Consider the following 27,738-nt stretch of genomic DNA (forward strand, 5'->3'; position numbering starts at 1 on the left):
GAGAGGTGAAGCAGCTTTCCCAAGGCTGCACAGTTCAGGGGGGCAACCGAGGCGTGAAGCCCAGCTCCGTGTGCCTCCAGGGTCTGCTCTACCCCCCCAGACCCCCAGGCTCGCGTTGTGGGCTCGCTGTATTCCTGGGGCCGGGTTCCGTGTTCTCTCCACTCCCGGAGAAGCATCTCAGAGGCTGAGGGTGGGGCCGTGAGCGACAGAACCCCAGGGACGGGGCCTGATGCAGGCTGGTATGTCATCGTCACTGGGTGGGGAGCAGCGGCAGGGTGGGCCAGCGCACTGAGGGGCACGCGGCCAGTGGGCTCAGAGCTGACGAACAGCAGGAGCTACTGTGTAAAGCAGGCCTCCACCCGGAGGGGGCTTCGGGCTCACCAGGGACGTTGAGGAAATGCAGTCTGGGCCAGCAGGTCCGGGTGGGGCCAAGACTCTGCACTCCTAGCAGGCTCCAGTGATGCGGGGGCTACGGGTCCCAGAGTTTATCAGTTGGATAGTTTTGGGGTGACGGGGGCAGGCTTCCGGTGTGTGTGTAACCTGGGCCGTCACAGGACCTAGTGCTTGGTTTCTCACCTGCCACTGTCTTAAAATTCCTGTTTTAAAAAAATATTTATTTATATTTGAGAGAGAGAGAGAGGGAGGGAGAGGGAGAGAGAGGGAGAGCATTATCAGGGGAGGGACAGAGAGAGGGCGGGGGAGAGAGAATCCCAAGCAGGCTCTACACTGTCAGTGTAGAGCCCGACACGGGACTCGATCTCACAAACTGTGAGATCATAACCTGAGCCGAAACCAAGACTCCGAGACTCAACCGACTGAGCCACCCAGGAGCCCCGAAATTCTTAATTCTTTTTGAACAAGGAGCCCTCCATTTGCACGTTGCCTGGGCCCCGCAAATTATGCCGCCCGTCCCGGGACCCGCGCTCAAATGGGCCGGCCGCCAGTCTGATGAGGCTGTCCCATATTTCTCTCTAACGTGTGGCCTCAGATTTTGAAATGCCCAGCCTCGTGGGCCCCCAGAACCTAGAGCAGGTACCATATGCTTCCCCGGAATAGAAAGCAGTAAAAATACACCATGGAAAATAGTCTGGTTCCCAATTCGGAAGCGCAATTTGCCAGCCTCCACGCTGCACGATGCTAATTGATTTGTTTTCTTTGCTCCAGTGATCCTGTCCTTGTCAGCACTTTTTCTTCCCCCCTCTTTCCTGGCTTACTTGTCCCACTCTGAGGCTGAAAATAGCGCCCGATCCAGATTGCTGGGCCCCCGGCCAGAACTGCTTCCTCCCTTCTTTTTCTCCACCTTGGTGCCGCCACAGGCAGGGCTGTGATGGAGGGGTGGGCCGTACCCAGAGCCCGAACTCGTGCGGGGATAGCGCCAACCCCCGCTTATTGGGAACATGGCGCCCACTCAGTGCCAGGCCCTGTGCTCTGGGCTGGAGGTGGAACAGTGGCAAAGACACAGGCCCAGACCGAATGGAAAGATGGGCTCCCAAAGAGAAGGACGCTAGGAATGCTGGGCCGTGGAGCAAATGAATGCACAAGACGCTGGAGGAAGGGGCAGAGGCGGGATTGGAGTAACTCTGTTGGAGGATATGTATCATGGAAGGCTTCCTGGAGGAGGTGGTGTTTGAAATGAGCCTCCGCAGATGAGGAGGTGTTTGACAAGTGAGAGGAAATGTGTCCTATCATACAACCAGGCTAAACTCATGCTGGGGGCACCTGCAAAGCAGGGACACCAAACTTAAATGAGAAATAGTCAGCTGTGTTGGAATTGCCCAGAACCAGGGGCTCAGAAATTTTCAAAGGAGCTGTTTTAATGTTATCACTTGTGGATTCATTTTGAAGTTGTAAAGTCCGATTCTGAATTATCAGGGTTGAGGTTGGGGTTGTCGTGGTCCCACTGTGAGGGCACATCTGGGTATCACCTCCTCCAGGAAGCCCTCCCTTTTGCCCTGTACCTGGATGCTACGTTCTCCCGGCTCTGCTGCCACAAAGCCCTGTGCATACCTAAATCTTTGCTTGATTCTGCAGAAGAAAGAATGAATGGATGAATGAATGAACGAACGTACGAACGAGCCTTCATTGATGTGCGAAGCTTTGAAAAATAGAAGGAAATGAGTGAATGAGAATTTTTATGACGTCGGGTCTCCAGGCTTCTTAAATATCCCTAGGAATCTTTTCCTCCTGAAGGAGAAAAGCAAACAGACAGTTCCTTGGGAGCCACAAATTGAGATGGACTTATGCATTCATGCACGCATTCCGCATCCATCAGGCGTGGGTAGCCGACAGCACCTTGTCAAGCCTGTGCTACACGTTAACAGTACAAGATAGGAGTTAAGTCGCTCTCCCTAAGCTCAAGGATTGTGACCTGCTCGGGGAGGTAAACAAGCAAATAGTTGCCTTGTAAGAACATTTAGAATGATCATCACGAGAAAGCACTTCAGTGAGTGGAAGTTGGGCTTCCCTGGCCCCGTGGGAGCCAGGCGTGTGGGCCGCTGCCCTGGGGTGGGGCACAGAGTGTGGCCCGCGCTTTGGGCGGATGTTGAAATGAGCCGAGCCGTCTCCACGAAGAGGGTGAGAGATCTGGGTGATTTGTTTCTCTCCTCCTAAGCATCCCGGGAGGCCAGGGGCAGCTCAGAACCTTTAGAAGTAGAAGCAGGCTGTTTTCTGGCAAGAAAGGCCCGGGAGCCAAGAAGAGCTCCCAATAGCCAGAGCTGGAGCCGTTGGGCAAGAAAATAACAGAACAGCATTGAATTACAACTCAGAGTCTGACATAAATATTCATGAGCTCATAGTGATGTAAATAGATGCTTGAATAAGCAAATGGGAGAGAAGAGACCAGTCTCCCAGCAGAAGAATTCACCAGAATGCACATAACTCCAGTCTCTGCCTTCAAAGAGGGAGCGGCCCTCCCCCTGCAGATGTGGGCTGTGCCTGGGGACATCCTCCAAAGGGACAGCGTGGACACAGCGAGAGAATGAGTTCCAGTCTCCAGTGACCACACGGCCAGCGAGGCCAGCACCGCGGCCATAGGCCCCCTCGAGGGCGTGCACTCTGGACCTGCTGCGGTAGGGATGGTCCTCACCTCTGTGCCCTTCCTCCCAGACACCTGTAACCCCAGTGACACCACGAGGAAAGCGCACACAAGCTGAAATCTAAGAGGCAATCGGCAAAGTACCCGAACCCCTCAAAACTGTCAAGGTCATGAAAAACCAGGAGAAAGTCTGAGAAAGTCAGGGCCCAGAGGAACTCAGGGAGACGTGAGGACTGAATGTCGCGTGGGGTCCCGGATGGTGTCCTGGACTGGGAAAAGCGATTCGTGGGGACACTGGTGGGACGCCGTGTGGCATTCAGAGGGTACATGTATGCTGATGCTGATTCCTTAGCTGTGACAAACGTCTGATACTGATGCGAGATATCCCAACAGAGGAAACCGGGCGGGGGCGTGACGGGACCTTCTGTACTATCTTTGCAACTTTTCTGTAAATGTAAAACGATCCTACACTAAAAATTTTATTTAAAATAAAAAAAAAAGCCCTTTTAACTCCACCACTTAAAACCAACCACTGTCAGGGTCTCCTGTATTTCTTTCAGTTCATTTTTTTAAAACTATTTTTAATATTTATTTATCTTTGAGAGAGAGAGAGAGACAGAGCACCAGCAGGGTAGGGACAGAGAGAGAGAGGGGGAGACACAGAATCGGAAGCAGGCTCCAGGCTCTGAGCCGTCAGCACAGAACTGGAACTCACAGACTGTGAGATCATGACCTGAGCCGAGGTCGGACGCTTAAGGGACTGAGCCACCCGGGCGGCCCTTGTTTTCGTGTTTAAGACTCCACCTGTAAGTGAGGTCACGCAGTATTTGTCTTTCTCTGACTCACCTCCCTTAGACGGCGCCCCCAAGACCCGTGCATGTCGTCCCGTTTCCTTACGGCTGGATAATAACACCTCCGTTCTAATTTCTGTGCACCGACACAACTACACGTACCGTGGACAGAATCGTAACACGCCTCCTTACCGTCTTGCCCGTGTGAAATCCACAGGAATTGGACTTGCTGCTGAGTCCTTACTCTGCTTCTTTCCACGGGGGTCTAAGCCCCCTTGTCACGAAACGTTTCCCGGAACCAGTTTACGTGACGCTGGCTCCCCAGCCGCTCCCAGCCCCTCTGCTTCTCCTGCGCAGAAACCACACCAGGAGGGACACCTCCGACCCCGTCCTCCCCCACCTTCCAGGAGCACAGCCTCTGAGGGACCAGGCTCCGGGAGTGCCCTGCCCTCCTCCTTCAGACCCTCCGTTTGCTGGCGGGGGGCGGGGGGCGGGGGGAGGGCGCTGTGGCCCAGGAGACCTGTTAACATATTAGCAGAGCTCCTCGGGGTTCCCCTGGAAAGAGCACACTGGATTCTCATTTCTGGAGACATTTATGCCCGTGTGTTTCATCATCTTCTAGAGGGATGCTGGGTGTGGGAAGGCCACACGAAGGGGGCTCAGCACCCCACAGCCTCCCCCGGGAAAGCCGGGCTCATCTGGGCCAGGCTAGTCCCAGCCCCTGCCAGCACGGCACCCCGCTCTGTGCCTCAGTTTCCCCGTCAGCCGAGCAGACGTGAGAACTGCCCCTTGGAGCTCTCATGAGGACGGTCTGGTCACAGCTGTGTTAGACTTGCATTGCAGTCTGGCCCGGTGCCAGGGGCCGATTATCTGCCCCATTTTACAGACAAGGAGAATGAGGCACAGGAGGGTAAGTCAGCTTGCTTGAGGTCACAGAGGCATGGGATTGGAACTGGGCTGTCTGCGGTTGAGTGTGCCCCCAGCTCCCTACTCCACCAGCACGTGGTGTGTGTCCATTCACTCATTCATTCGTTCACAAGGGTGTGGGGTTCACAGGCCCTGCAGGGGTGGGGGCGGGGAGGGGGGCAGCAGTGGACTCCACAGGCCTGAACACGGGGGAAGAGCTTACCTCCAGGAAGGGTGGTGAGCTTTTGATGGGCCAATACCGGGTCCCCTGCAGCCTTGAAGCAGGGGACTCTGCCGGGCCCAGGGGTGAGGGGGAAACAGAGGGGGCAGGTGGGGTGGCTGCGGGTGGGTGGACCGCCCTGGCCATGGCCAGGGTACAAGCAGGAGGCAGCGAGCGAGGCTGGTCCAGGAGGGGCCCCGCCACGGAGCTCGCAGTCTCCTTGGGGCTCTGAGGAGCCCAGAAGTTTCCGTGAGGCCTGAGGGTAGGAAAACCCTCAGCTTCTCCGTGGGGACTGGACCTACCAGAAGAGGGTGGGCTCATCCACACTGCGGGGGGCTGACCACGTAGCCTGGGGGGCCACCCGCTCCCAGGGCCAGGTGCCCGCATCACCTTCCCAGCCCCCCACCTGGCCGATGCCCTCTGGCCTGGGGGAGGGGGGGGGGCGGGGAGGGAAGCCTCTCCCCGTGCCCCTTTTTTCTGTCTCTGAGGGTTCCTGTGGACCCCTGAGTGTAGGCGGCAGGTCCGACCTGTTCTCACCCGGGGCTGGCCTTTCCTGACCTTCCCGTAAGACATGGGACACCCCACAGGAGGGTTTATACCTGTGCACTTACCTGAGCAGAAAAGTGGGCAAGTCCAGAAAGGGCCCCACAGGCCGGCCTCCAAAACAGGATGCGCCCCTTGGGGCTGTGGCTTTCCTGACCCTCCAGGCGGAGCTGAGAACGGCCCTGTGGGACCCCCACCCACAGCGGCCACCTGCAGAGGGGACGCACCTGATGGCGGGGTCCGCTCCGTGGGTCACTTGTCTGTCGTTTCCAGGCCTGAGGCGCTTAACTCGATCATGTCTGTGAAGAGCCTGTCCTCAGTGAGGGTTAGGCTGGCACATCCTCCCAGGGGATGCCATTCGACCCGCTGCGGCACCCTCTAATTAGGGCCTCACAGAATTTGCCAGGAGGCCACCCCTCCAGGCCCGTCTCCCCTTGGCCACCTCACCTCTGAGGTCCGCTCCCCGGCGCACGCTGTCCTGGGCCACCCCCGACCCGGTCCCGCTCTGCGCTTCTGTAGGCAGCCCTGTGCCAGCCTCTCCCCGCACCTGCTTTGTCTCCTTGGGGCACCGGTCAGCCTGGGAACGGTACTTCCCGCGCGATGGGTGACGTGGTGGCTCGTCTCTTGCCGCCCCCACAGAACGGATCATTTTCCGTGGAAACACCCGGCTCACTGTCGGGGCCTTACCGTCCCCACGATGCCCGCCCGGCACCCCGGGCCGGGGAACACCTGCTGAGCGGGTGAACAAACTAGCGGATGAGTGACGGGTCAGCACGAATGGGCAGGGGCTGGCCACTGGCTGCTTCCCGCCCTGCCGTCCGCGGTGTGCAGCGGGGAGGCCTCACGTCTTCCCGGCTTTGTGTTTCAGGTCGTCCTGGTGAGCTCCTCACTCAGCGACAGGGACCAGAGCCTGTTCCTTAGCACGGACGAGGGGGCCACCTTCCAGAAGCAGCTCGTCCCCTTCTCCGTGGAAACTCTGATTTTTCACCCCAAGGAGGAGGACAAGGTTTTGGCCTACAGCAAGGAGAGTGCGGTGAGCAGGCCGGGGCTGGAGCGTGGGTGGTGTCGTGGCCAAGTGCAGCCGTCCCCCCGAGGTCTGGGTGGCCTGGATGCCCCCGCGCTCGGCCGCCTTGCGTGGGAACCAAGTGGGCGGAGTTAAAACGTGCACTTGGCGCAGGTTAAGTGTGTGAGACAGGATGGAAAAGCAGTAAGTACTTATTAGGGTTGTTCCTCTCTGCCTCCCCTCTGAGTGTACCAGCCATAAGGCTTCTTCCGTTTCTAGAACATTCCACACACCCTCCCATGCTGGGCCTTTCCAGGTCTTTCTGCCAGTCTGGGATGCTCGTCCCCTTTCACTAGGCAAGTGGGGCATCCTTCAGATCCCGTCTCCGTGTCCTCTCCTCCGGGGGCTGTGTCACCAGGGCCCCACAGGGACCCAAGGGCACCTTCCCGGGGCAATCGAGGGGAATGTGGCGGAGGGCTCTTTCCAGGCCCAGGGCGGGTAGGAGAGACTCAGGGCAGGTGCCAGGAGGGATCGGCCCCCACCCCAGGTCCTTGAGGGCTGGGGACGAGGTGCCACCGGAGAGGGCGAGAGCGGTGGAGGAAGGAAAGCCCTGGAGCCCTAGAGTAGCAAAGGCCAGTACTGGCTTCTGTCAGGGCTGTAGCTAATGACCACAGACTTGATGGCTTACAACAGCAGGAGTGTGGCCTCCCACAGTCCTGGAGACCAGAAGTCCAAAGTCAGTTTCACTGGGCCATAGTCAAGGTGTCGGCAGGGCCTTGTTCCCTCTGGAGGCTCTGGGGGGAACCTGGCCTTTCCCAGCTTCTGGCGTTCGGTGCCTTGTGAAGGAACCCCTCATCTTCAAAGGCAGCATCTTCCTCTCTCTGTCTGCTGTGTTTTCGGAGAGACAGAGAGAGAGAGAGAAAGAGAAATCTGAGAAATGTGGGAAATCTCCTTCTGCGCCCCCCCCACCGCCCCTCCCCAAGTAATGCAGGAGAATCTTCCCATCTAAAGATCTTCACTGAATCACATCTGCCAAGTCCTTCTTTGCTCTATAGGGTCACGTTCACAGGTGTGGGGATTTTGCAGCCTGTCATTGCGGAAGTGAGGCCCCCAGAGTCTCTGGCAGGTGCCCAGGAGGAGGCCAGGCCCGGGACCGGGAACTCAGCCAGGGTGAGGCTGGACAGTGGACACCACACAGGCCACAGCCCCCAGGGCAGAGAAGAGTGGAGAAGGGCAGAACATAGTCTGGAGGCAAATGGGAGTGGAGCTGTCCGTTCCAGAACCTTCCTCTGCAACCCCCAGGCCTGCTTGGGCCCCCTTGCTCCACACGCCTCCAGGCGCCAGTGCACCTCTTTTCTCAGGGCTGATTGCAGCGTGCCTGTGTATCTGTGATATTATTTGATTGCTGTCTGGGTAAAGCTCCTCGAGGGCAGAGACGGTGCCTAGTTTTTACACCATTTTGTCTCAAGTTCCTGGCTGACAACATTGATTGGATGGATGGATGTTGAAATGCAGATGGGTGGGTGGGTGGGTGGGTGGGTGCTGGGTGGGGTTGGGGGACATTGATGGAGGTGGATGGATGGAGGGCTGGGTGGGTGCTGGGTGGGGCTGGGGGACATTGATGGAGGTGGGTGGGTGGATGGGTGGGTGGGTGATGAGTGGGGTTGGGGGACATTGATGGTGGAGGTAGATGGATGGGTGGATGGATGGGTGGATGGGTGGGTGGAGGGCTGGGTGGGTGATGGGTGGGGCTGGGGGACATTGATGGAGGTGGATGGGTGGAGGGCTGGGTGGGTGATGGGTGGGGCTGGGGGACATTGATGGAGGTGGGTGGATGGGTAGATGGGTGGGTGGGTGATGGGTGGGGTTGGGGGTGATTGATGGTGGAGGTGGGTGGATAGATGGACGGGTGCCCGTTGGTTGGATCAATCAGTGAGTGAATGATGGATTTTTTTTCCATTAGGGATCACCCAGGTCAAGGGCCTCCAAATGGAGACTTCTGGCTGGTCTGAGCCATGGCTCTCTACAGGACCGTGGCCTCCTGGCCGAGGTCTGGTCCTCACGTACTGGCATCCCCGAATTCCCTGGCCTCATGGGCTGCGTCTTGCTCCCGGCACCCTCCTTCAGGCCAGCGTGTGCTTCTGGGTATTAATAGCATTACTCAGCCCTCCACGTAATTAGACTAAAGCACAATCACGGAGACTTACTTTCCTGCAGAAATTGACTGCATCGCAATTGCTCTTTAATTTATGGTGCCCTGAAAAATTAATGGAGCTGAAATCTTGGTTATTTTCCTTGGTTCTTTTCTGCGACTCTAAGGAAAGAAAAAGGAGACAAAAAATGGCTTAGCTGTGGTTATAAAAGGAATGAGGAATCTGAGGAAATTAATAACAATGACAATAGCGCCTTGGGCTTTTTTTTTTTTTCAAGGTTTTTATGGTTTTCAAAGCTCTCTGACTTCTAAGAGGCAGGATGGTGTGGTAGAACAACACTGGCTCTTGATTCCGACAGACCTGGTGTATCAGGCTGGTGTATCAGGCATCGACCGGTGCTGTGCTGAGTAACACGCAGCCCCAAACCTCATTGGCTCCCAGCGACAAGCATTCTTCACCTGTTCCCGGGACTGGGAGCTGGCTAGGGTTCTGCCAGGCTCTGCTGGGATTGGCTAGACATGCTCCTGGCTGATGGTAGGGTTCAGGTCTCTGGACATCTCTAATTCGGGGACCTGAGGTCACCTGGGGACGTGCTGTTCTCATGGTGGAAGGCAGAAGCCCCGGGGCAGGGGGTGGGGGGAACCTCCACGGTAGCGTTAACGTGTCTGCTTTCACTTGGAATATATCACCTCCCCACACACCATTGGCCAAAGCAGGTCACGTGCCAAAGTCAGCGTCCGCAGAGCTGGGCGCTCGTGTTCCGCTCTCGAGGACTTGCAGACAGATACACAGCCAGACGTTCCTTCCAGTGTCCTCCCTTCACCTTTCCTCCCAGGCGCCTGCCGCTTCCTCCAGCACTCACTGTCCTCCACCCTCTGACTGCCCTGCCCCGCTGCCTTCACCCCCCCTCCCACTTCGCCAGGACATTGTGACTTGGGGCAGTCTAGGGCCACCTCATCTGGAACCTAGACAGCCTTGTAAGGTGAGAGCCTGATGCAGTGGTGTTTCTCTCAAGGCTCAACCACCTGCACTGGGGGCCTGGGGTCAAAGGCTGTGAGGGCCAGGCAGGCAGCCCCTTCCCAAACTGACTTTCCTGGTTCCCTGTGCTTGTCTCTGGGACCTGCTTACAGGCACAGCCCGGACACTCACCTCTAACACGTGACAGACCCACTGTTATGTTTCATTCTGCTCCCCATCAAGAACCTCCTGTTTCCCAGCACCGTGAGAAATGAATCTGAGCCTGGGACTGCCTTCTAGAACCTTAGTGGGGAAGAAAAGTCACCTTAGACCATCAATCAGGGAAGCCTTCCTAGCGGAGGGGTTCTGAAGAGAGGTGTAGGGAATGGATCTCAAGGTACATTTACGTTTAATGCAACTTCAAAACCACAGAGATGACTGCAATGAACACCCGCAATCCTCCGGCCACAGAGAACCGGGTTTGCATTTATCCGCGCTGAAGCGGAGGGCAGTCAAGGTAGCGGGGGAGGGGCGGGTGGGGGGGGGTGCCCAGCAATGGGAGGGTCAGCAGATGAGCCGTCCTGCAGGGCTCCAGGCTCCAACATCCCACGTCCTCCCTGGCCTCAGGTTTCAGAATTGGGTGGAAATCGGGCTTCTCTGAGTAACAGATTCTCTGATTTCGTGAGTGGTGAGAATCTGACACGTCGATGTGTGTTCCTGTGTGCTCTGATCCCTTGTGTCCGACAGGGCTCAGGGCAGCATATTTTAAGCAGAAGAAGGATTTGGCGTGGGGAACTGGGTGCTCTCTAAACTGTTGGGGGGGGCACGGGGGTCCAGGCTGGACCCCCAGGGGTCTTCCTGGGAGCCACAGAGCTATCCCCCTGGGGGGGCCTCTGCCTCACATGTCAGGAAGCCAGGGTGGGGGGACCAGGAGCCCCACTGGACTTACCAAGGTCGAGGACACACAGCTGATGTGGAGACCCACGCATCTGAAATCGTCACTGCTGTGGCACGGCTGCCTCGCGACCTTCGCAGAGCCAGTGACAGACCGTGGAAGGCAGGACCGGCTGCGGGCTCCATCACAGCCGCCCTCCCCCGCCCCCCCAGCAGCTGAGGACCTCGCTGGCCAGCAGGCGTGGCCCTGGGTGGCAAGACAGCGCCCCCGTGCCACGTTCACCCTCCAAATGTCCCACGGGTGCACCTGTGCCCCAGAACTCTAGCTGCAAGGGATGCTGAGCAATGTTGGATTCCCACTCCGCACCCTGTGTGCCGCGAGGCGCCCCGTGGCGAGGGAGGGAGGGAGGCTGGGCACCTTCCACCGCGCTCAACCCACCGCTGAGAGCCGGGCAGTGATCAGAGGGCAGCCCTCTAACGACCGTGTGAGACTGATGGGCACGCATTTCTGCAGTGGCCTTCCCCTGACCTCGTCCAGCTCGCCTGCCTTCACCTCTCCCCTGCTCTGACTCCCTTGCACATCACGTTCATGTCAGGGCAGCGGATGCGTTCTGGTAAGCCACCTCGGCTCCCTTCTTGGCTGAGTGACCTGAAGCAAATCAGCCGTTCCACGGGGACACCACCGTGCAGGATTTACTGCAACAAGCGGGATGTCCCTGGTGCGTTTTTTCTTGTTGATTTACTGGCGTCTGTCTTTCATCAAGCGGGAGTGTTCTGTTTCTGCGGCCATTGATGGCGCGTCCTCAACCCCTTCCCACGAGAGCAAATTGAATGGGCTCCGTCACGTCCTGGGGCAGGCGTCATAAACGCCGGTGCGTCCACGGGGATAGCGGTGATAATGCCATCCGCTAATGCAGAGGTTTGCTGACCAGGCTCCCGGACGTTGATGGCCGCCCACCGTCTGAGGGTAGGAGCAGTTCTTTCCCGGTTTGTCACTGGGGAAATTGAGACAGGAGGTGGGGGCCCTGGCCTGGTCGCTCAGATGGGCCAGGGAAGGGACCAGAGGTGGCCTGTCATCCCTCCCGGGGGACCCCTCAGCCACTGGGGTATCGCACTCAGGCCCACGAGACGGAAGCTGCTACTGGAAGCAAGCACTGCCTGACCTGCAGTGGCTTCCCTGCCTCTTTGGGCTTCACCTCTGTCATCAGCAAAGGAATCTCACGTTCCGGGGGAACGAACGCTCTCCAAAAAGCCCTTTTTCTAAAATATTAAGGTGACAGTTTCATAGCACGGACCCTAGAGCAGGCATCGGCAGACGATGGCCTGGCACCTGTGTTTGTAAATAAAGTCTTTTGGGAACACAGGCAACCTGTTCGTCTACATGTCCTCTCTGGCTGCTTTCCTGTCCCAAAGGCAGCGATGACTAGCTACAACAGAGGCCACACAGCCTGAAAAGCCAGAGGTATTTTCTGGAAACGTTCCAGAAAAGTTTGGCAGCCCCTGCGGGGATGAGGTCCCGGGCGCGGCGCAGGGGGAGAGGTGGGCAAGGCAGGGTATGTGCCAGCGAGCTGCACAAGGTCTAGCAGAAAAGCAGGAAGTAACGCGGCCGCGTTTCAGAGGCCGGGAGTTCTCTTCGCAAGTGCGAGGCTGGGGATCCGGAGAAGCTCCCGCAGATGCGGCCGGGAGGACCCCAGAGGTCAAGGGGGTCGAAAGTGGCTTCCCTGACGGGCTGGGTTGTGTCCTCCTCCAAATCTGTATGCAGAAGTCCTCACCCCTGTCCCCCAGATGGGACCTTGTTTGGAGACAGGACTTTTAAAGGGATATTTAAGTTAAAATAGGCCGTCTGGGTGGGACCTGATACAATATGGCAGGTGTCCTGACAAGGACAGGGCAGCAGGACACAGACGGGCACAGGGGGACGACCGCGTGAGGACACAGGGAGAACAGGGAGGACTCAGAGGGAACCAAGGAGCTTCCCACCTGGGTCTTGGACTCCCAGCCTCCAGGGCTGAGAGGGAATGAGGCTTTGCTGTGTAGACCCCCGTCTGTGGTTGTTCTGGGGGCCCTCCCATCCCAGGACGCTCACAGGCGCGTCCTCCTCAAAGAGCAAAATCTCATGGCCTTGGATGTTTTCTTCAAGCCGGTGACGGCAGAGGAGGGCGCTTCACAGAGAAAACCCCCACGTGTGTTAAGAAAGGGGACAACGGTCGCTCTAATCACGGGGGTCACAAGCTGTGAGTCACAGGAGGCTGCCCTTGAGACTCAGGCAGGGATGGCCGTCCTCAGGTGGGGCATCTTCTCCCAGGACGCTGAGGTTCGGGGAGAGTATTTGCGAGGAGAGAGCGTTTGCACTGAGGCGGGATCCCCTGGGCCTTTTTTCTGTAGCTGCGGGGGTGGTGGAAGGATCCAGAACAGGGGGCTTGAATCTGTGGCCTCAGATGTAGGGCGTCTGCTAGAAGCCAGGGGCAAGGAGGCCCCCGGTGGAGGTGGAAGGGGACTGGGAGGCGTGGGAAGGTTCTGGATGGAGATGATTGGAAGTGCCAGGGTCCCCGGTGCCAGGTGGGTGACAGCACAAGGGGGCACACTCAGGGGCACCCCACCCCCAGAGTGGGGTGTCCAGTAAAGGCCAGTTCTCTCTGGGTCCTGGGCCCTAAGCCCTGATGCCTGAGTCTCCTCCACCTAATGGACTGGGTTCTGAGCCTGCTTCTGCAGTCCCAGGGCCTCCAAACAAGTGACCTTGGCCAAAACCCTGACCGAGAGGTGACTTTAGACTGAGTCTTGAACACTGACTGGGGGAAGGAAGGGCATTCCAGCCAGAGGGAACAGCAGGCACGGATGCTCAGAGGACCCCATGGGACACATCAGCACCACAGTCGTGCGTGAGCTCGGAGCTGGGTGTGACAGGGCTGTGGGGTGTATGGGGGCATGTATGGGCAGGGACAACAGCTAGAGGGAGGCCAGGCAGCCCAGGGGCCCTGAGTGCCCGTACAAGGAGTGTGGGCTTTATCCCAGGGCGTGGCATCCCCTGGGAGGTCTGATGCAGGAGGGTGATGTGGTCAGGTGTGTGTCCCGGGAAGACCCCAGTGGCTGTGTCACGGAGCAGGAACAGGATGGGAGGGCTGAGGGCTGCAGGGAGGATGCCCACAGGAAGCCACGGAGGTGGCTCAGCGGGGCCACGGGGTGGAGAGGGTGCAGGAGTGCAGCAGCCATGAGTCGGGGGGGAGGAGATAGCACACACGTGGCAACGGGTCGGTGAGGACGGGGCCGGGGTCCCGGCCTCTGCAGCTGGCGGGGGATTGACACTAGGCACGGCCGGATGGACTTGCGACCGTGCCGCAGGTCAGGACGGCACCGGGCTTATGCTTGATAAACCCCAGTTCCCCTTTGAAGGTTCCACAAAGCCTTCTTTCGTGAACACCAGTTGTAACACCAGTGGCCTCACTTAGGCTTCGTCACTTAGGGCCCTGATGGGGACAGGCTGGGTCAGACGGGGAGCACGTGGCACGGAACGTGTTGGGCCAGCCCTGAAAGCCAGCAGATGTGGGCTCCAGCTCCAGCCGCCGTTAGCATGGCATTTTAGACCCATTTTACAGATGGAGACACTGGGGCCGCTGTACCGGAGGTCCAGGGGCTGGCTTGAGCCTTCCTTTGTTTTGAGGGCTGGCCGTGACATTGCTCTGCTTAACTGACTTATTCTGGACACGTCTTGAGTACAGAGGAGTGAAGGAAGGGGCGTTCAAATCACAGAGAATTCAAACCCGGCTTCTGCCCGCGACCAACCCTGGGCAAATCACTCACGTGGCCTCGGCTGTCGTACTCGAGCTGCAAAACAGGTTCACAAAAGCATCTGATTCACAGGGATGCCCTGGGATGGTCCGAGACAGGACACGCCCAGCACACACGTGTGCAGTGGGCCCTCAACGGCAGCCTGAGATCATCCCCACGTGACGCTGATGGGACACATGGTGCACATAATTAGTGCCACTGCTTTGCGACAGGGCCCAGCGTGATCCCACACGTCCCTGTAAGGCAGGGCTCTGGATCCCCATTTTAGAAAGTGGGGAACCGAGGTTTAGGAAGTTTTGGGGTGTCACACAACTGTGTACTGTGGAGTCTATTGGGAACCAGGGTTACTGGACCCCACAACCTCCCAAGTCACAGACTCCCCCCTGCAAAATGTTGCAGCTGCGGGCGTCATTTTATAGATGGGGAAACTGAGGCACAGAGGTGACACGGTGGCACAACTGAGAGGCAGGGTTCGGGGGAACCAGGTCTCCGCCCCTGAAGCACAGCGTGCCCCATCAGCCAGGGAGTGACAAGCACAATGTCCCCTCCCAGGCCTGCCTTTGCGATGCACTTTGCTCCTGTGTGTGCCACGTAGGATTTCCGTGTCTGTCCTGCTTCACGGGTGCAGAGATCCCTTGAAAGCCTCCCGGCCCGGGGCGCCTGGGGGGCTCAGTCAGCTCTGCGCCCAACTTCTGCTCAAGTCATGATCTCACAGCTCGTGGGTCGGGCTCTGTGCCGACAGCCTGGAGCCTGGAACCTGCTTCGGATTCTGTGTCTCCCTCTCCCTGCCCCTGCCCTGCTCGTGCTCTGTCTCTCTCTCTCTCTCTCTCTCTCTCTCTCTCTCTCAAAAATAAACATTAGAAACAAATAAAAAAAATACAAAACCCTCCCGCCCCGCCCCCCTCTCAGGAATGGCACGAGTGCTTTAGCGTTCCCATGAACCCGACCCACCCACAGGGGAAGCTGGCAAAGAAAACTTGGAAAAATCAGAAATGAAAGACCCACTGGGACCTTCATTGTAGCTGCGTCCCAGCTCCGTGTTAGCATTTATTCTCACCCCAGAGCCAGGAGTGCAGCTGGCATGGGGCAGAGCTGGCGGGAGAAAGGGGGAAGGGACAGACAGGACCTGCCCCCCCCCCCCCACCCGCCGCCCTGCCCGGCGCCTCGTCTTACCAGCCGGGGCCTGGTGGGCTCTGTACCCTGCAGGGGCCGGTACAACATGAGAAATGTTTAAAACTCAGGACAAACCCTCATCCCTTCTGCATCTTTCTCACGCTGGCACGGAGGGTTTAGGGAACTGAGCCGTAGTGGACACACGATGTTACGTCAGCTTCTCGTGTGCAACATAGGGATCCCACGACGCTCTCCGTGTTAGGCTGTGCCCCCCAGTGGCTGCCACCTGTCGCCAGGTGCACATCCCATTGAGCATTCCCTCTCCTGTGCCTTTCTTCCCCCAGGTGGTTGTCAGAGGGGAGGGGGGCGGGAAGGCGGGCTGTCACGGTGCTTTTCATGAGCGATTTGCCATCACTCTGCGCTGTGCCCGGGGGGACACAGAGCGAGTGTGGACACTCCCGGGCTCCCTGGGCTCTGCCTTAGGACTCGGCACACACGGGGGGAGGGGGGCCCTGACCCGGACCCTCCCCAGCCCAGGCTCAGGCCTCCCAGGTCCTGTCCCAGGAGGAGGCAGGAGGCAGGGCCGCGCGGGAGCCGGGGCTCTGAGCTCCCCCACGAGCTCACTGTTTCATCGCGCTTCTCTTACGAACTCAGATTCAAAGATACGTATATTAGGAAGTTCAAGTTGGTGACCGCATAGCGTTAAGCCCAAGCACGGGCCCTTGTGAGCACGGGCCCTGTGTCCCCGGCGTGGCCGCAGACCCCAGGCGGCCTGCGCAGAGGGGACCCCGCTGTTCCCGCCCGCACGGACCCCCTTCACACCGCGTGCCCTTTGCAGACCCTGCCCCCTTCTTCCCAAACCGCCCTGGGTCCCGGCCTCCCGGGATGTTGGGGTCCCTCCCGGCCAGCGGGAGTGGCATGTTGCCAGGTCCCTCCCGGCCAGCGACGCTCAGGTGCGCCTCCCCTGGGACTTCTGCCTGGCCAGGGCCTCTTGGTTCCTACCAGCTGCGCAGGGGCTGAGACGGCCTCTTCACAGAGCCCCTGTGCCCGACCCTTGGCCTCCGGAGCTCGGTCTGGGCCCCCACGTGAGCACAGGGCCTGCCCGGGCTGGACGGGCCTCCCGACCCCCACGGGGCATCCGCGGGCCAGGGCAGAGGGCCCCCGGCCCGGAAGAGGCTCATCCCTCACAGTATGACCGGACTTGTGTTTCTCTTCTCTGCCCTGAAGCTCTACGTGTCATCTGACCTGGGGAAGAAGTGGACATTGCTGCGGGAGCGAGTGACCAAAGACCACGTGTTCTGGTGAGAGCCCCCCACCTGCGACCGGTCCTCCCCTTGCCCCCCCACAGCCCCCGGCTCGGGGCTCCCGCCTTCTCCTGCCTCTGACCCCAGCCATGACCTCCTCCTCCAGGGGGACCTCCAGAGTGCTCTTCCTGCCCTGCTGGGGCCTGTGGGACGTGGCAGAGAGTCTGGGCCTGCTGCCCTCAGGTCACCCGTGCGCCCCTCCCCACCTCCCCTCCCGCTCCCCTCCCCACTGGTTCCCCCTCCCCACCACCCCTGTCTCCCCTCCCCTCCCCTCCCCGACTCTTCCCTCCCTACCTCCCCTCCCTCTCCCCTCCCCACCACCCCATCTCCCCTCCCGTCCCCACCTCCCTCTTCCTCTGCCCTCCCCACCAACCCCCTCCCTTCTTCTCCGCCCCCTCGTCTCTCCTCCCCACCGGCCCCCCCTACTCTACCCTCCCCCTCCTCACCACCCCTCCCCCCACACTCCTGCCCCAGGTCCTAACTCAGCCCCTGACGGACTGCCCCCCTCCAGTGCAGCCTCCCCGGCCTGCCTGGGCCCTGCTCTCCCTCCCTGCGTGATGTCAGATGCGGGGGCTCCCCTCCCACACTGGTGTTGTCTCTTGGGGCCCCGCTCAGCAATCAGTCTGAGCAGCGTTCTCGTCTCATGTTCTAGTCTCGTTGCACTGGTGTCAGTCTGTGGAGCGAGCGAGGCCCACGGGGGACAAGCCCCTGCTGGCGGGGCGGGGCGGCGGCCGAGGGAGTGGCCGTGAGAGCGCTGGCCCCGGGCCCCATTTCCTGCCTAAACCACCTCTGGAGACGTTCAGTTGCACGCGCGTTCTTCCGACCAAATTGCTGTTTCTTGCACCTGTACGTGTGCACACGCTCCTATCCCTTCCCTATCTTACCTGGTGTGTACAACAAACCTCCTCCTGGGCCACAGTCCTGTGTCCCCAGCAGAGAAGCACCGTGGAAACAGCCCTCCAGCCCCTTCCTCCGCGTCTGCCTGTCTTCATGCGCATCACGGCAAGGAGCTAGTTTCCTGACTTGTGGCCGAAAGGCCCGCGTCTCTAACTCTGGGATATTGCCGGCTGGTATGCGTGCCTTCTGCTGGCGGGAGAGGTCACGGCTCTCGCCACACGGCATCCCGCGGTGCCTTCCTGGGAAGCCTGAGGCCACGTCAAGCACCGGCCTCCTCACTGGTGGGAACTGTTGGCCCCAGGGGCTCCCAGGGGGTGGGGAGGGGCAAGGAGGCAGGATCTGCCGACAGGAGGGCCTGGGAAGTCTGCAGGATGGCGGGTGCTGGCCCGCCATCTGTCCCAGGCCAGGCCAGGCACAGGGAGATCTCTCGGGACGGGGAGGGAAACGTGCCCGCGGTAAATTAGCGCTAACTCAAACAGGGTATTATCTCGGGCAAATCAAATCATTTCTCCCACAAGTTTCTCAAATTGCTCTGAGCCGTTATGCGTGAGAGATAATCGGGCCAGACGCTTGGCCGCTGGGGCCCAGGAACCTTTCCCGGAACGTGGTGACAGGCAGAAGCCCCCCCTCTTGTAAGCGGAGAAGAATGCTGTTTTGCCAGCATTTCTAAGATGTGCTTTGTCCTCGAACCGACAGCGGGACGGCCGACGCCCGCCTTCCGTCTGAGGCTGGGACCCCTTCATGCTTTGGGAGGCTACCCGGCGAGCGAGCTCATCAGCTTGGCCGTGGGGCCCCCGGCAGGCACAGCCCAGGGGCGGGAGGCCCGCTGCGTCCTGCGCCCACCATGGGCACCTGTGTGTTGCCCTCCCCCTGGCCTCCGCGGCCGCGGAGCGAGGTCGTAGCAGCCACATTGTGGACTTGCCACGTTGTGGATGCTGACCATCTACCAGGTACCAGAACGAATGCGCCATCGTGTCAAGTGAGAACACAGACCCTGACTGTCTTCCCCTCACGTGACAGAGGGGGAAACTGAGGCCCGGAGAGGCTAGGGCACGTGTCCTGGACCACGTTGCCGGCAAGGAGCCCTCCGCCTGCGGCCAGCGGCCGTGCCGTTGGCCGCTGTGCTTCGCGGACTTCCCATGTCTGCTTCTCTGCTCAGGCCCGAGCTGACTCACAAAGTCTCAGCCTTCCTCCTCCGCCAGCTCGGCACCTGCCCGGGGGGGTGGGACAGGCGGCAGGGCCTCTGTGGTGGAGGGAGGCAGAAGGGAGAAGACAGCCCTTCCCGCCACGGGCCTGGTGTGGCGCCTGTGAGGGTTTACAGGAACCGTCTGCGTTAGGCTTCCCGTGACGTCCGTAGGAGTGCGGACCAACCCCCCGTGTCCCTGAGGTATTCTCCACGCACCTGCCTGCCCCTGGGCCATCTCACATGGCTGCTGTTTCTAGGCAGCGGACCAAAGACCTTCCCACACGCCAGTTTTGGGGACCTCAACAAACAGGGTTGGCCCTCCCTGCAGGGAGCCAGGCTGTGTCTGAGGTGACGTGCATGCAGCCTCGCGTGGTCGCCAGAACCCATGACCAAGGGGTTCTGGGCGGGGACCTCAACCCACTGGGTGGGCCCTTGCCTGGTCCAGGGCCTGGGGCTTGGGGATGGGGTGCTCCAATGGGAGAGCCAGGGGGCACGGGAGGGTGGTGGGGGTGCCGCTCAGTGGAGAAGGCAGGTGAGTGAGTGGGACTCACAGACTGAGTAGGTGAGTGAGTCGGTGCAGGGGTGAGCTGGTGAGTGAGTGAATGAGTGAGTGACCGAATTAGTGATGGAGTGAGTGAGTGAATGAATGAATGAATAAGTGGGAGTGAATGAAGGAGGGAGGGAGGATATGAATCAGTGAGTGAGTGAATGAGGGAGGGAGGGGTGAATGAAGGAGGGAGGGAGGGAGAGCGTGAATGAGCTGCTATCATTACTGCACTTTGCAGGTGCAGGCTTGTAAGGCTAAAATCCCAGCTGCCCGGCTGAGGGCCTGAGGACCTGTCGGTGACCCTGGAGAAGGGAACAGCGTCACTTGACTCAGAAAAGAGAGAGAAATGTTGGGCAGGAGACCTTGGTCCTCCGAGCTCACAAGTGGTCTGTGCACAAAAGCCTAAAGCAAACCTCACCTTGAAATAGTATTTAGGGGCAGAGTGACGGATGCTGGAGCCCATGGTTTGCAACATCAGTGGACTGCAGGGGACGCCCCGCTGGCTTGTGCCACGGAGCCTCTGTGGGGTGCCCGGCCCTCAGACCCTCTGTGGACTCTCCCTGTGCACCTGGGGACCCCTGGACCCTGGAGCTGGGAACTGGAAGGGACCAGCTGGGGGAGGGGGGGGCGTGGCGCTCACCAGCGCTGGGGAAGGGGCTGCCGGAGACCCAGTGCTCCTTCCACGGAGGACAGCTCGGTGGCCCAGAGGGGGCCACAGGGAAGGCAGCCTGCTGGGCGGAGCGGCCGCGGGAAGGGACTCCCCATGCTGACTCTCACTTTGCTTACTGGGAAAGGTGAGTGTCCACGAGAAGGGTCGTTCTGGCGGCTGGATTTTTAATAGTCGTATTGGCCCGACGTCTGTGCTCTAACTCTAACGGCTAGAGTCAGCTCGTCGGGCCCCTGCCGCCCCCAAGGCCTGCCCAGCCTCCTACGGGGGTTTTGATCATCAAACCAAAACAAAACAACAACACAGATACAAGGAACGTGAGCGTCTTTGGTAAAGGAGAGTCTGCTACGAAGAGTACTTGAAAAAGAAGGATGCCTAGCAAACCCTGGGTTCTGGCTCCCTCCCCAGGAGCAGGGGGAGGACCACAGAGCAAGCGTGGCCCCAGCCCCCGGGGCCACATGGCTACCTGGGGTTCAGGGATTGACGCAGGCACCGTGAGAGGGGCTTGGGGTCCCCATTCCCAGCGCCAACCCCAGCCCGCTCTCTTCCAGGGCTGTGTCTGGGGTGGACACCGACCCCGACCTGGTCCACATGGAAACCCAGGACCTCGGAGGAGGTAAGTCGGGGCCAGGGGAGGGCGGGGGGATGTGCCTGCACCAGGTGTGTGCCCTGCTCGGTTCCTCGGCTGGCCCTGCACAGCCGACCTCTAGATGTTATGATGTGGCGTAACTTTAAGTGTGCTTGTTTTCCAGCTGGGGATAAATTGAAGCCACGCGCTCTGCTCCAGTGGGAAAGTCTATTAAGAGGGTGATTGGTTCCGGCCTCTGAGCACTGAGTGTTTCCTGCTCGCTCTGCGCGCCCGCTCTGGCGTTGCTGAGTGCTGAGGCCAGGTGGGGGCTTCCAATGACGTCCCCGTTTAGTGGGGCAGGGGCCTGGCCGCCCCGGCCCAGCCGGCTTCATGCCAGAGGGTGCCCCGGGGGCCTTGCATGCTCTGGGAATGGTCCTCTGTGCTCCTGAGGGAGGACCACTGGCCGTAGAAGTATGGAAGATTCTAGAACCATGGGGTATTCTGGAACATCAGAGCCAAGAGGACCTTTATTCAACACGTACTTGAGTCCCCTGTGGGTCAGGCCGGTGCTGACCCTGCTGGGGACACAGAGGTGAACAAGCCACAGCCCTGCCCTTTGCCTGGTTGGGGACAGCACAGAAGCTGTCCACGTTGTACCAGCCATGGGGCCCGAGCAGCAAGGAGGGGAGGAGAGTGGAGGGGGCGCCGCCCCGGTGCCCGTCGCTGCTCCGACCACATTCCCCTGGGCGCTGGGGCCCTTGAGTCCCTCCTGCCCGGTTTCCCTTGGAGTGGGGACCTCACAGGTTCACGTGTAACAGGCGTGGGAGCTGGCGAGGGCCACGCAGTGGAGCTCCCTGGGTAGGACACACGGCGGGGAGTGGGGGCGGGGGGCAGATTCAGAGCCGGGCCACAGAGAGTCCCGGCTGAGAACAGAAGCACTGGTGTCCATTCCCAGCCCGCCGTGTGCCAGCGGCATGACCCCGGGGACGTTCCCTCTCCTCCCGGCCCCTCGGTGTCCTCGTCTGTGAAATGGGTCAGTGCCCATGTGGGGCTCAGTGCGGGGACGTCATGAGCGAGCGCTTGGTGGATGTGGAGGGAAGCCGCTGCTGAGTCCCTTAACCTCTTCCGAACCCTCAGCTCTTCCCTGGATCGGGGTCAGGCTTCCCCAGAACAAAGCCCAGGGGGGTTCCCGGCTGCCCACACGCACAAGGTCACAGGCTCCCACCATGCTCCACCCCCAAATCCGAAAACACCCCGGGCCTCGCTTAGGGTGACACGGGGACTGACCTGCCACGGGGGTGGTTGTCTCTCAGGATAGCCCTGCCTGCAGAGGGGAGGAGGGACAGGCCAGCATCCCGATGAGGGGCACCATTGTCACGTGGAGATGATTTCCCACGACCTGCCCTCCCAGGGGAGAGGGAGAACCCTTGGCCCAGCAGCCACACCACTGGCTCCCCAGAACTGGTGTAGCACCTGAGTGGCGTCCCCTCCACTGAAGACCACGTGTGTCCCCCCGCCCCCACCTGACCCCTGGCACCCACGCCCCAGCCTCCGAGCCCCATTAGAGTCCAGTCTAGCCAAGCTCGGTGGCACGGCACCCGGACCTCCTGGTCCCTCCCCGAGTCGTCACCCACTCTGTCTGAACTAGGGGGTCACTCCCCAGGCTCGCCTTGCCAGCTGGCCCCGCCCCTACCAGGGGGTCACTCCCCAGGCTCGCCTTGCCAGCTGGCCCCGCCCCTACCGGGGGGTCACTCCCCAGGCTCGCCTTGCCAGCTGGCCCCCCCCCCCTGCTGGCCCCGCCCCTACTGGGAGCGTTCGACCACATTTCTCCATCTTGGGGTTCTTACTGTCCTTGGACCACCTTCCCTGCCGGCCACCTTCTCGGGGCCTGGGCTGCCGTCACAGCTCTGTGGGGACCGGGTGGGTGTGATTGATTCGACTCTGTGTCCCCAGTGGATCTGCCGAGTGAATAAGCACATGGTCAAATGCCAGCGGCCAGGGCAGCTGCAGGGCCACTGTGAGTGAGTGGGTGTGCGAGTGGGTGAGTGGGTGAGGGTGTGAGCCCGAGAACGGGGGTGTGAGCTGGGCGGTGACTTCGAGTCAGACCCGGGTGAGTGTTCCCACCGCGTGTCCAGCAGGCGAGTCCAGGACAGGAAATAATCCAGTGCCGCCCGCAGGGAGCGACCAGCCCGTTTGGCGGGGACGTGGACGGGATTCAGGAGCGGGGGGCAGTGGCACAGCCGTGGCTGACTGTGGGTCCCCCGTGTGCCGCTGTCTCCCTGGGGCCCCACCCACTCTTGGAGGCTGGCATTAATCCTCACCTCTGCTGGAGCAGAGCAACTATAACCCAGTTCACCCCGCTGCTGAGGCGGGCATGGGGTCTTCCTGGCCCCGAGCCCGGCCCCTCGGCCCTGTCCACGCTGTCCAGCCACCAGGGCCGTGGCAGGATGTGCCCCAAAGGCGCTGATGACCCGGAACGCCCTCGTGGGCTCCACTTTGGTGTCCGCGGTTAAACCCTGCTCCTGCCCCGCAAGTTGGAACAAAGAGCGCCTCCGGCATAGGCTCGGGCCCCCCTGCACCACTTCGCGGGACCCCCAAACCCTGGGAAAACAGGATGCGGCATAAAAACAGCAGCCGCCTGGCAAAGTGCGCGTTCGATTTTGCCTGACCGTAAGCGTTTGCGAAGGGAGGAAAGCGTTCGCCTGAGGTTAGGGGAAGAAAGGACACTTGAGTCCCACCCACACGCACCCCTGTTTAGGTAGGGGAGGCTCCGGGGGGCAGGAGGGGGCCGGTGCCACGATGGGCGCTGTGGGTGCCCACCGTGGCCCCGTGCTGCCCTTCTGTGGGTGAGTGCACCTGCCCAGCGCAGGCCCCTGGGCTGGGGCTCTCTGTCTGGGCCAGTCTGAGGTCCTTCTCCCAGGGAGACAGAAGCAGGCTAGGACACTTAAGTTGGGGGTGCGCTATGGCATGAAGCAGTGAGCAGAAGGTGGGCACTCACCCGCCCGCACGACTTTAGCCCGGGGTCAGCGGACATTCCCCATCAGGGGTCAGCTCGGCGGCCCTCGGGTTTTCTGCCACTGTGGCATGAAAGCGTCTGTAGACGACCCCCCAGAGGAGCAGGCGTGGCTCGTCCCTTATGAGAAGCTGGCGGCAGGCCGGGTGGCCCAGCTTTAGACACGTTCCCCAACCTCCCTCTCTGCCTCAGTTTCCTCCTCCGTAAGATGGGGCCACGACAGCACAGTCTGGAGGATGCAAAGCGCGCCAGGCGTAAGGGGCCACCTCTCAGCGGCAGGTGCAGCCACAGGACGGGCCCCCTGAGACTCAGACCCGCAAGCCAAACCCGCAGCCGTGCTATCCGACGGCGCCAAGAACGGGTCGGCGTTGCATCGCGTCTGAGGCTGTGTCTGACGCGCCCTTCGGCAAGAGTCTGGGAGTTTGAGGTTTCCTGCGCCGAGTGCTGGCTCTTATCTCCTGCAGGGTTTCGCTACGTCACCTGTCAGATCCACAGCTGCTCCGACAAGACGCTGACGGCTTTGTTCCCAGGCCGCATTGACCACAGTTCTCTGACCGTGCAGGACGACTACATCTTCTTTAAGGTAAGGCTGCAGCTGGGCCTCCGCCAACGGGCAGCAGGTGGCATGGAGTGTCAGCCACGCTGGGGGAGACACAGTCGCTCGGACGGGAGGCGAGAAAATGGCTCTTTTCCTTCCGAGGCTACTTCATTCACCGCGTGCTGCTGGCACCCCCCACCAGGGCCCCACAGAGCCACAGCCTTGAGGCAGGGATGCTGTTCCCTGCCCCTCCCCGCCTCTGCCCGTCAGCAACCTCCCACGGCTCGGGGGCCCCGAACCCAAGCCCAGTTTGCTCCTGCTGGTTCCACTGACTTTGGGACTGATAGGGGCTGTCTGGTCATTGCCCGTACACGTGGGTTCTCAGGTCACGGCTGGGACCACCCTTAAGAACCATGTGGTCTGACCATTCAGAAACTCCAGTGAATAACCGATCATACCGCTTCTTGATTCCTTCTCGTGATGAGGAGCTCACTCCTTCAAAACCAGCCTGTCCCCCTCCTGGATAGCTCAGATCTTTAGAAAGTTCATTCTGGCACAAAGCGTTGGCTTTACTCTCATCTGGTAGCCCCTGTCCTGCCCCCTGGGACCCCACGACATAAATGCCAAGGCTCCCTCCGCACTCAGCCTCCTCTTTGCCCTGTCTCGGGGACGTTTCATCACCGCAGCTGCCTCGTCCACACAAGGACACAGGGGCTTGCTGCGCACGAGCGTATGGATAAATCTGATCTGTAAGGAGCGGGGCTCCACCAGGCCACATGGAAGGTGGGAGAAGAAACAGTCCCCGCCCACCACAGTCAGGGCACCTGCTCATCCCTGGGGTTTGCTCTGCCTGAGCTCGGACGGGACTGCAGCTGGGGCTTGGTCTCCATTCCTCACGGTCATGGTGGCCTGGTCTGACCAGTGACCGGAGACACTGTCGATGTGGGACAGGGGCACACCCTGCCCCATGAGCACCGGGGGCCCCCAGCACCTGCTCGGGCCGTCAGGGGCCGCAGACTTCCATCCGCCTCCTGTCCTGTCCTGCTCTGGTTCCCATCTTTCTCCAAAGCTGCCCAGAAAAGCTGTCTTAACCCCCAACTTGGAGGTCGTGGGGACGCTGCTCCCCTGCAGACTGATCTTGGGCGGGTTTGAGCTAGTCCTGCCTCCCCTGCTGTACTCTCTTCCCTGTCTTCTTGGACCTCAGAGGATCCGGCAGGTGCCTGGTGGCCCCTCCCACCAGCCCTCACCACCAACAAAGTATGTGATGAACCTGAAAGTCCGCTTCCTGGGTCCCCCCTGGAGGTGCTGAGCGGCTCTTGGTGCTGGTTCCTTTGCAGGGGACAGACAGGTGGGGGTCTGAACCTAATGGTGCCACGGCTGGCTTTGGGAAGAGCCATCATTCCACCTCTGAGCCTCTACTTGCTGACCCATAAAATGGGCGTGACAGGTCCTGGCCGCCTGGAGGCCCGGGACGGATGCCAGCTGCGTTCACGTGGGGAGAGGGCCTGCTGGACGTGGCCGGTGACCCGCCATTTGGGGAAGAAACGCTGTGGCACCCGGGGGGCGGGGGGCAGACTCCTGTGTGAAGGATGTGGCTGTGTTTAGTGCGTTCTGTTCCCTGGGCTAAAAGTCGCATTCACGTCTCAGGGATACTGGCGGTTCTGCCCGCCCCACAAGCCCCCTCCCCCCGTGGCCGGTGGATGAGGAAGGTCACCATGTTTGCAGGCCTCCTTCTTTCTGCACCAGGGCCCCAGAAGACCCCGCTGTCTTCACCACCAGCTCCTGGCAGAAATGGGCCTGGCCCGCCCTGGCTGGCTGAGCATCCGCCCACAGGGCTCCCCAGTGAACCTGAACTTCTCGAGGCCAAGAGGGCTGCCAAGCCCGGCCCTGCCTTCTGCTCCATCGGGGGAGCTCAGCGGCTGGCAGACGGGGCTCTGAGAAGGGGCACCGACCTCTCTCAGCCACTCTCTCCAGAGTCCTCCCCCACCTGCTAAGCAGGTCTGTCTCTGGGCTGCTTGGCTCTTCTTTCTGAGGAAGCAGAGTGCTATCTCCTCCTCCAGGAAGTCTGCCTGGCCTCTCCCACCCCAGGACACTCTCTCTCTGAGCTCCCAGGACCCCCACACGTCCCCCATCCCAATACTCCTTGCTCTGGGGGCCCTGAGGGCCAGACCACCGCAGACCGCACAGTCCCTTGCCCTCAGGATAGAATTGTCTAGAGAAATCTCTTCATCCTTGTAGTCATGATGCTTTGCACATTGTGAGCCTGTTATAGTTTGTTGATTAGTAAGAATAATTCCAGTAGCTCTTTGAGTCCTCCTGGGGCCTTGGGGCCGCCCCACATGCTTCCCAGATCCTGCTCCCCATGACTGCCCCATCGCGTAGTTTCTGATACTGTCCTCCTCATTTATAGCGGGGAAACCGAGGCTCAAAAAAACTCTCCCAAGGCCACCTGGTTTACAGATGGTGGGGCTGGCATTCGAGCCCGGCCAGTGACACATGGTGGCCTATGCTCCTAAGCAGTGACCTGCATTGCCATGTACATACACCTGCACGCACACACACGCACAGACACACACACACACAACTCGTGCTCACTCAGACATAGAAGACACCCCCCCCACGTGCATGCACACGGTGAACACACCCGGGGGGGGTCACACGTTCACACTCACACACGTGCATGGGTGCACACCCACAGGCACGCACATACGGTGAGACGTAGATGTCACCCATCGTCCCCCCGGCCACCGCCCTCTGCCCTCGTCCGGCGGCTGCCCCCCTGCCCCTCTCCCCACCCCCCCCCCACTCTTCTCCCCACGGAAGACAACTCACTACCTCTGTGCCTCGGTTTTCTCATCTTCGAGATGGGAACCAGCACGTGTGCGGGCGGCCTCAGCGAGCGTTGCCTCCTGTTCCGCGGCTCATGCCTCGCGCCTCGCTGGTCGTCTTCCGTGGCTTGAGCTCGCCTTTGGCCGGTCTCGTCCCCCCGCCCCGGTGGCCCTCCGCGCACCCTCCCGAAGAGGAGTTCTGGGCCAAAGAACCCCTTCCACCTTCCGTCGCTTGGATTTGGGAAACGGGTGCTGGGAGAGCGTGGGGACGGAGGTTGGTTCTCACAGACGGAGGTGGAGAAGACGTCCCGGAGGGTGGACGTTTGGTGTCGGGCTTTGAAGGATGAGGACGAGTCTTTGCATCTCGCGCAGAGCAGGCGTGAGCAAAGTCACGGGGCGTTCTCGCCAGCTGACGCGCGATTTAGAGCGTCCCACTCGTCCGCTCGTGGCCCGGCCTGACTGCAAAGGCTCCCTGGGTTTGTCTTCTTCCGTCCCATTAGGCCACCGCAACAAACCGGACCAAATATTACGTCTCTTACCGTCGCAACGAGTTTGTCCTGATGAAGCTTCCAAAGTACGCGCTGCCACAGGTAAGAGGGGTCCCCCGCGCCCGGCCCCGTGGCCGGGTCCCGACCCGCGCTGCCCCGTCTGCCAGAGCGGCTGTGCCTCCCGCAGCCACTCTGCTCACACGCTGTCCGCTCCGGCCTCGCGTGCGCCCAGCTCCATCCGGCCTTAGGGCCTCCTTCCGACCTCAGGGAGCTGGGGATCCCCCCCAGCCACCTCCTCCTTT

At 60.5% G+C, this 27,738-nt stretch overlaps 1 protein-coding gene across 4 annotated transcripts in view; it reads left to right on the top strand.

The window, feature by feature from the left end:
• The window catches only part of SORCS2 (sortilin related VPS10 domain containing receptor 2), a 456,995-nt gene that overhangs the window by 367,927 nt on the left and 61,330 nt on the right, over positions 1 to 27,738 (top strand). For all 4 annotated transcript variants that reach the window (XM_086705524.1, XM_086705526.1, XM_086705523.1 and 1 more), the window contains 5 exons: positions 6,363 to 6,527; positions 16,628 to 16,701; positions 20,553 to 20,617; positions 24,047 to 24,165; positions 27,449 to 27,538. In XM_086705524.1, coding sequence (XP_086561650.1) covers positions 6,363 to 6,527; positions 16,628 to 16,701; positions 20,553 to 20,617; positions 24,047 to 24,165; positions 27,449 to 27,538 — 513 coding nt within the window. The remainder of the gene's footprint in view (positions 1 to 6,362; positions 6,528 to 16,627; positions 16,702 to 20,552; positions 20,618 to 24,046; positions 24,166 to 27,448; positions 27,539 to 27,738) is intronic.

This window comes from Puma concolor, chromosome B1 (assembly GCF_028749965.1).
Source record: "Puma concolor isolate L17-30 chromosome B1, mPumCon1.1.hap2, whole genome shotgun sequence".
In the NCBI taxonomy this organism is placed as follows: Eukaryota; Metazoa; Chordata; class Mammalia; order Carnivora; family Felidae; genus Puma; species Puma concolor.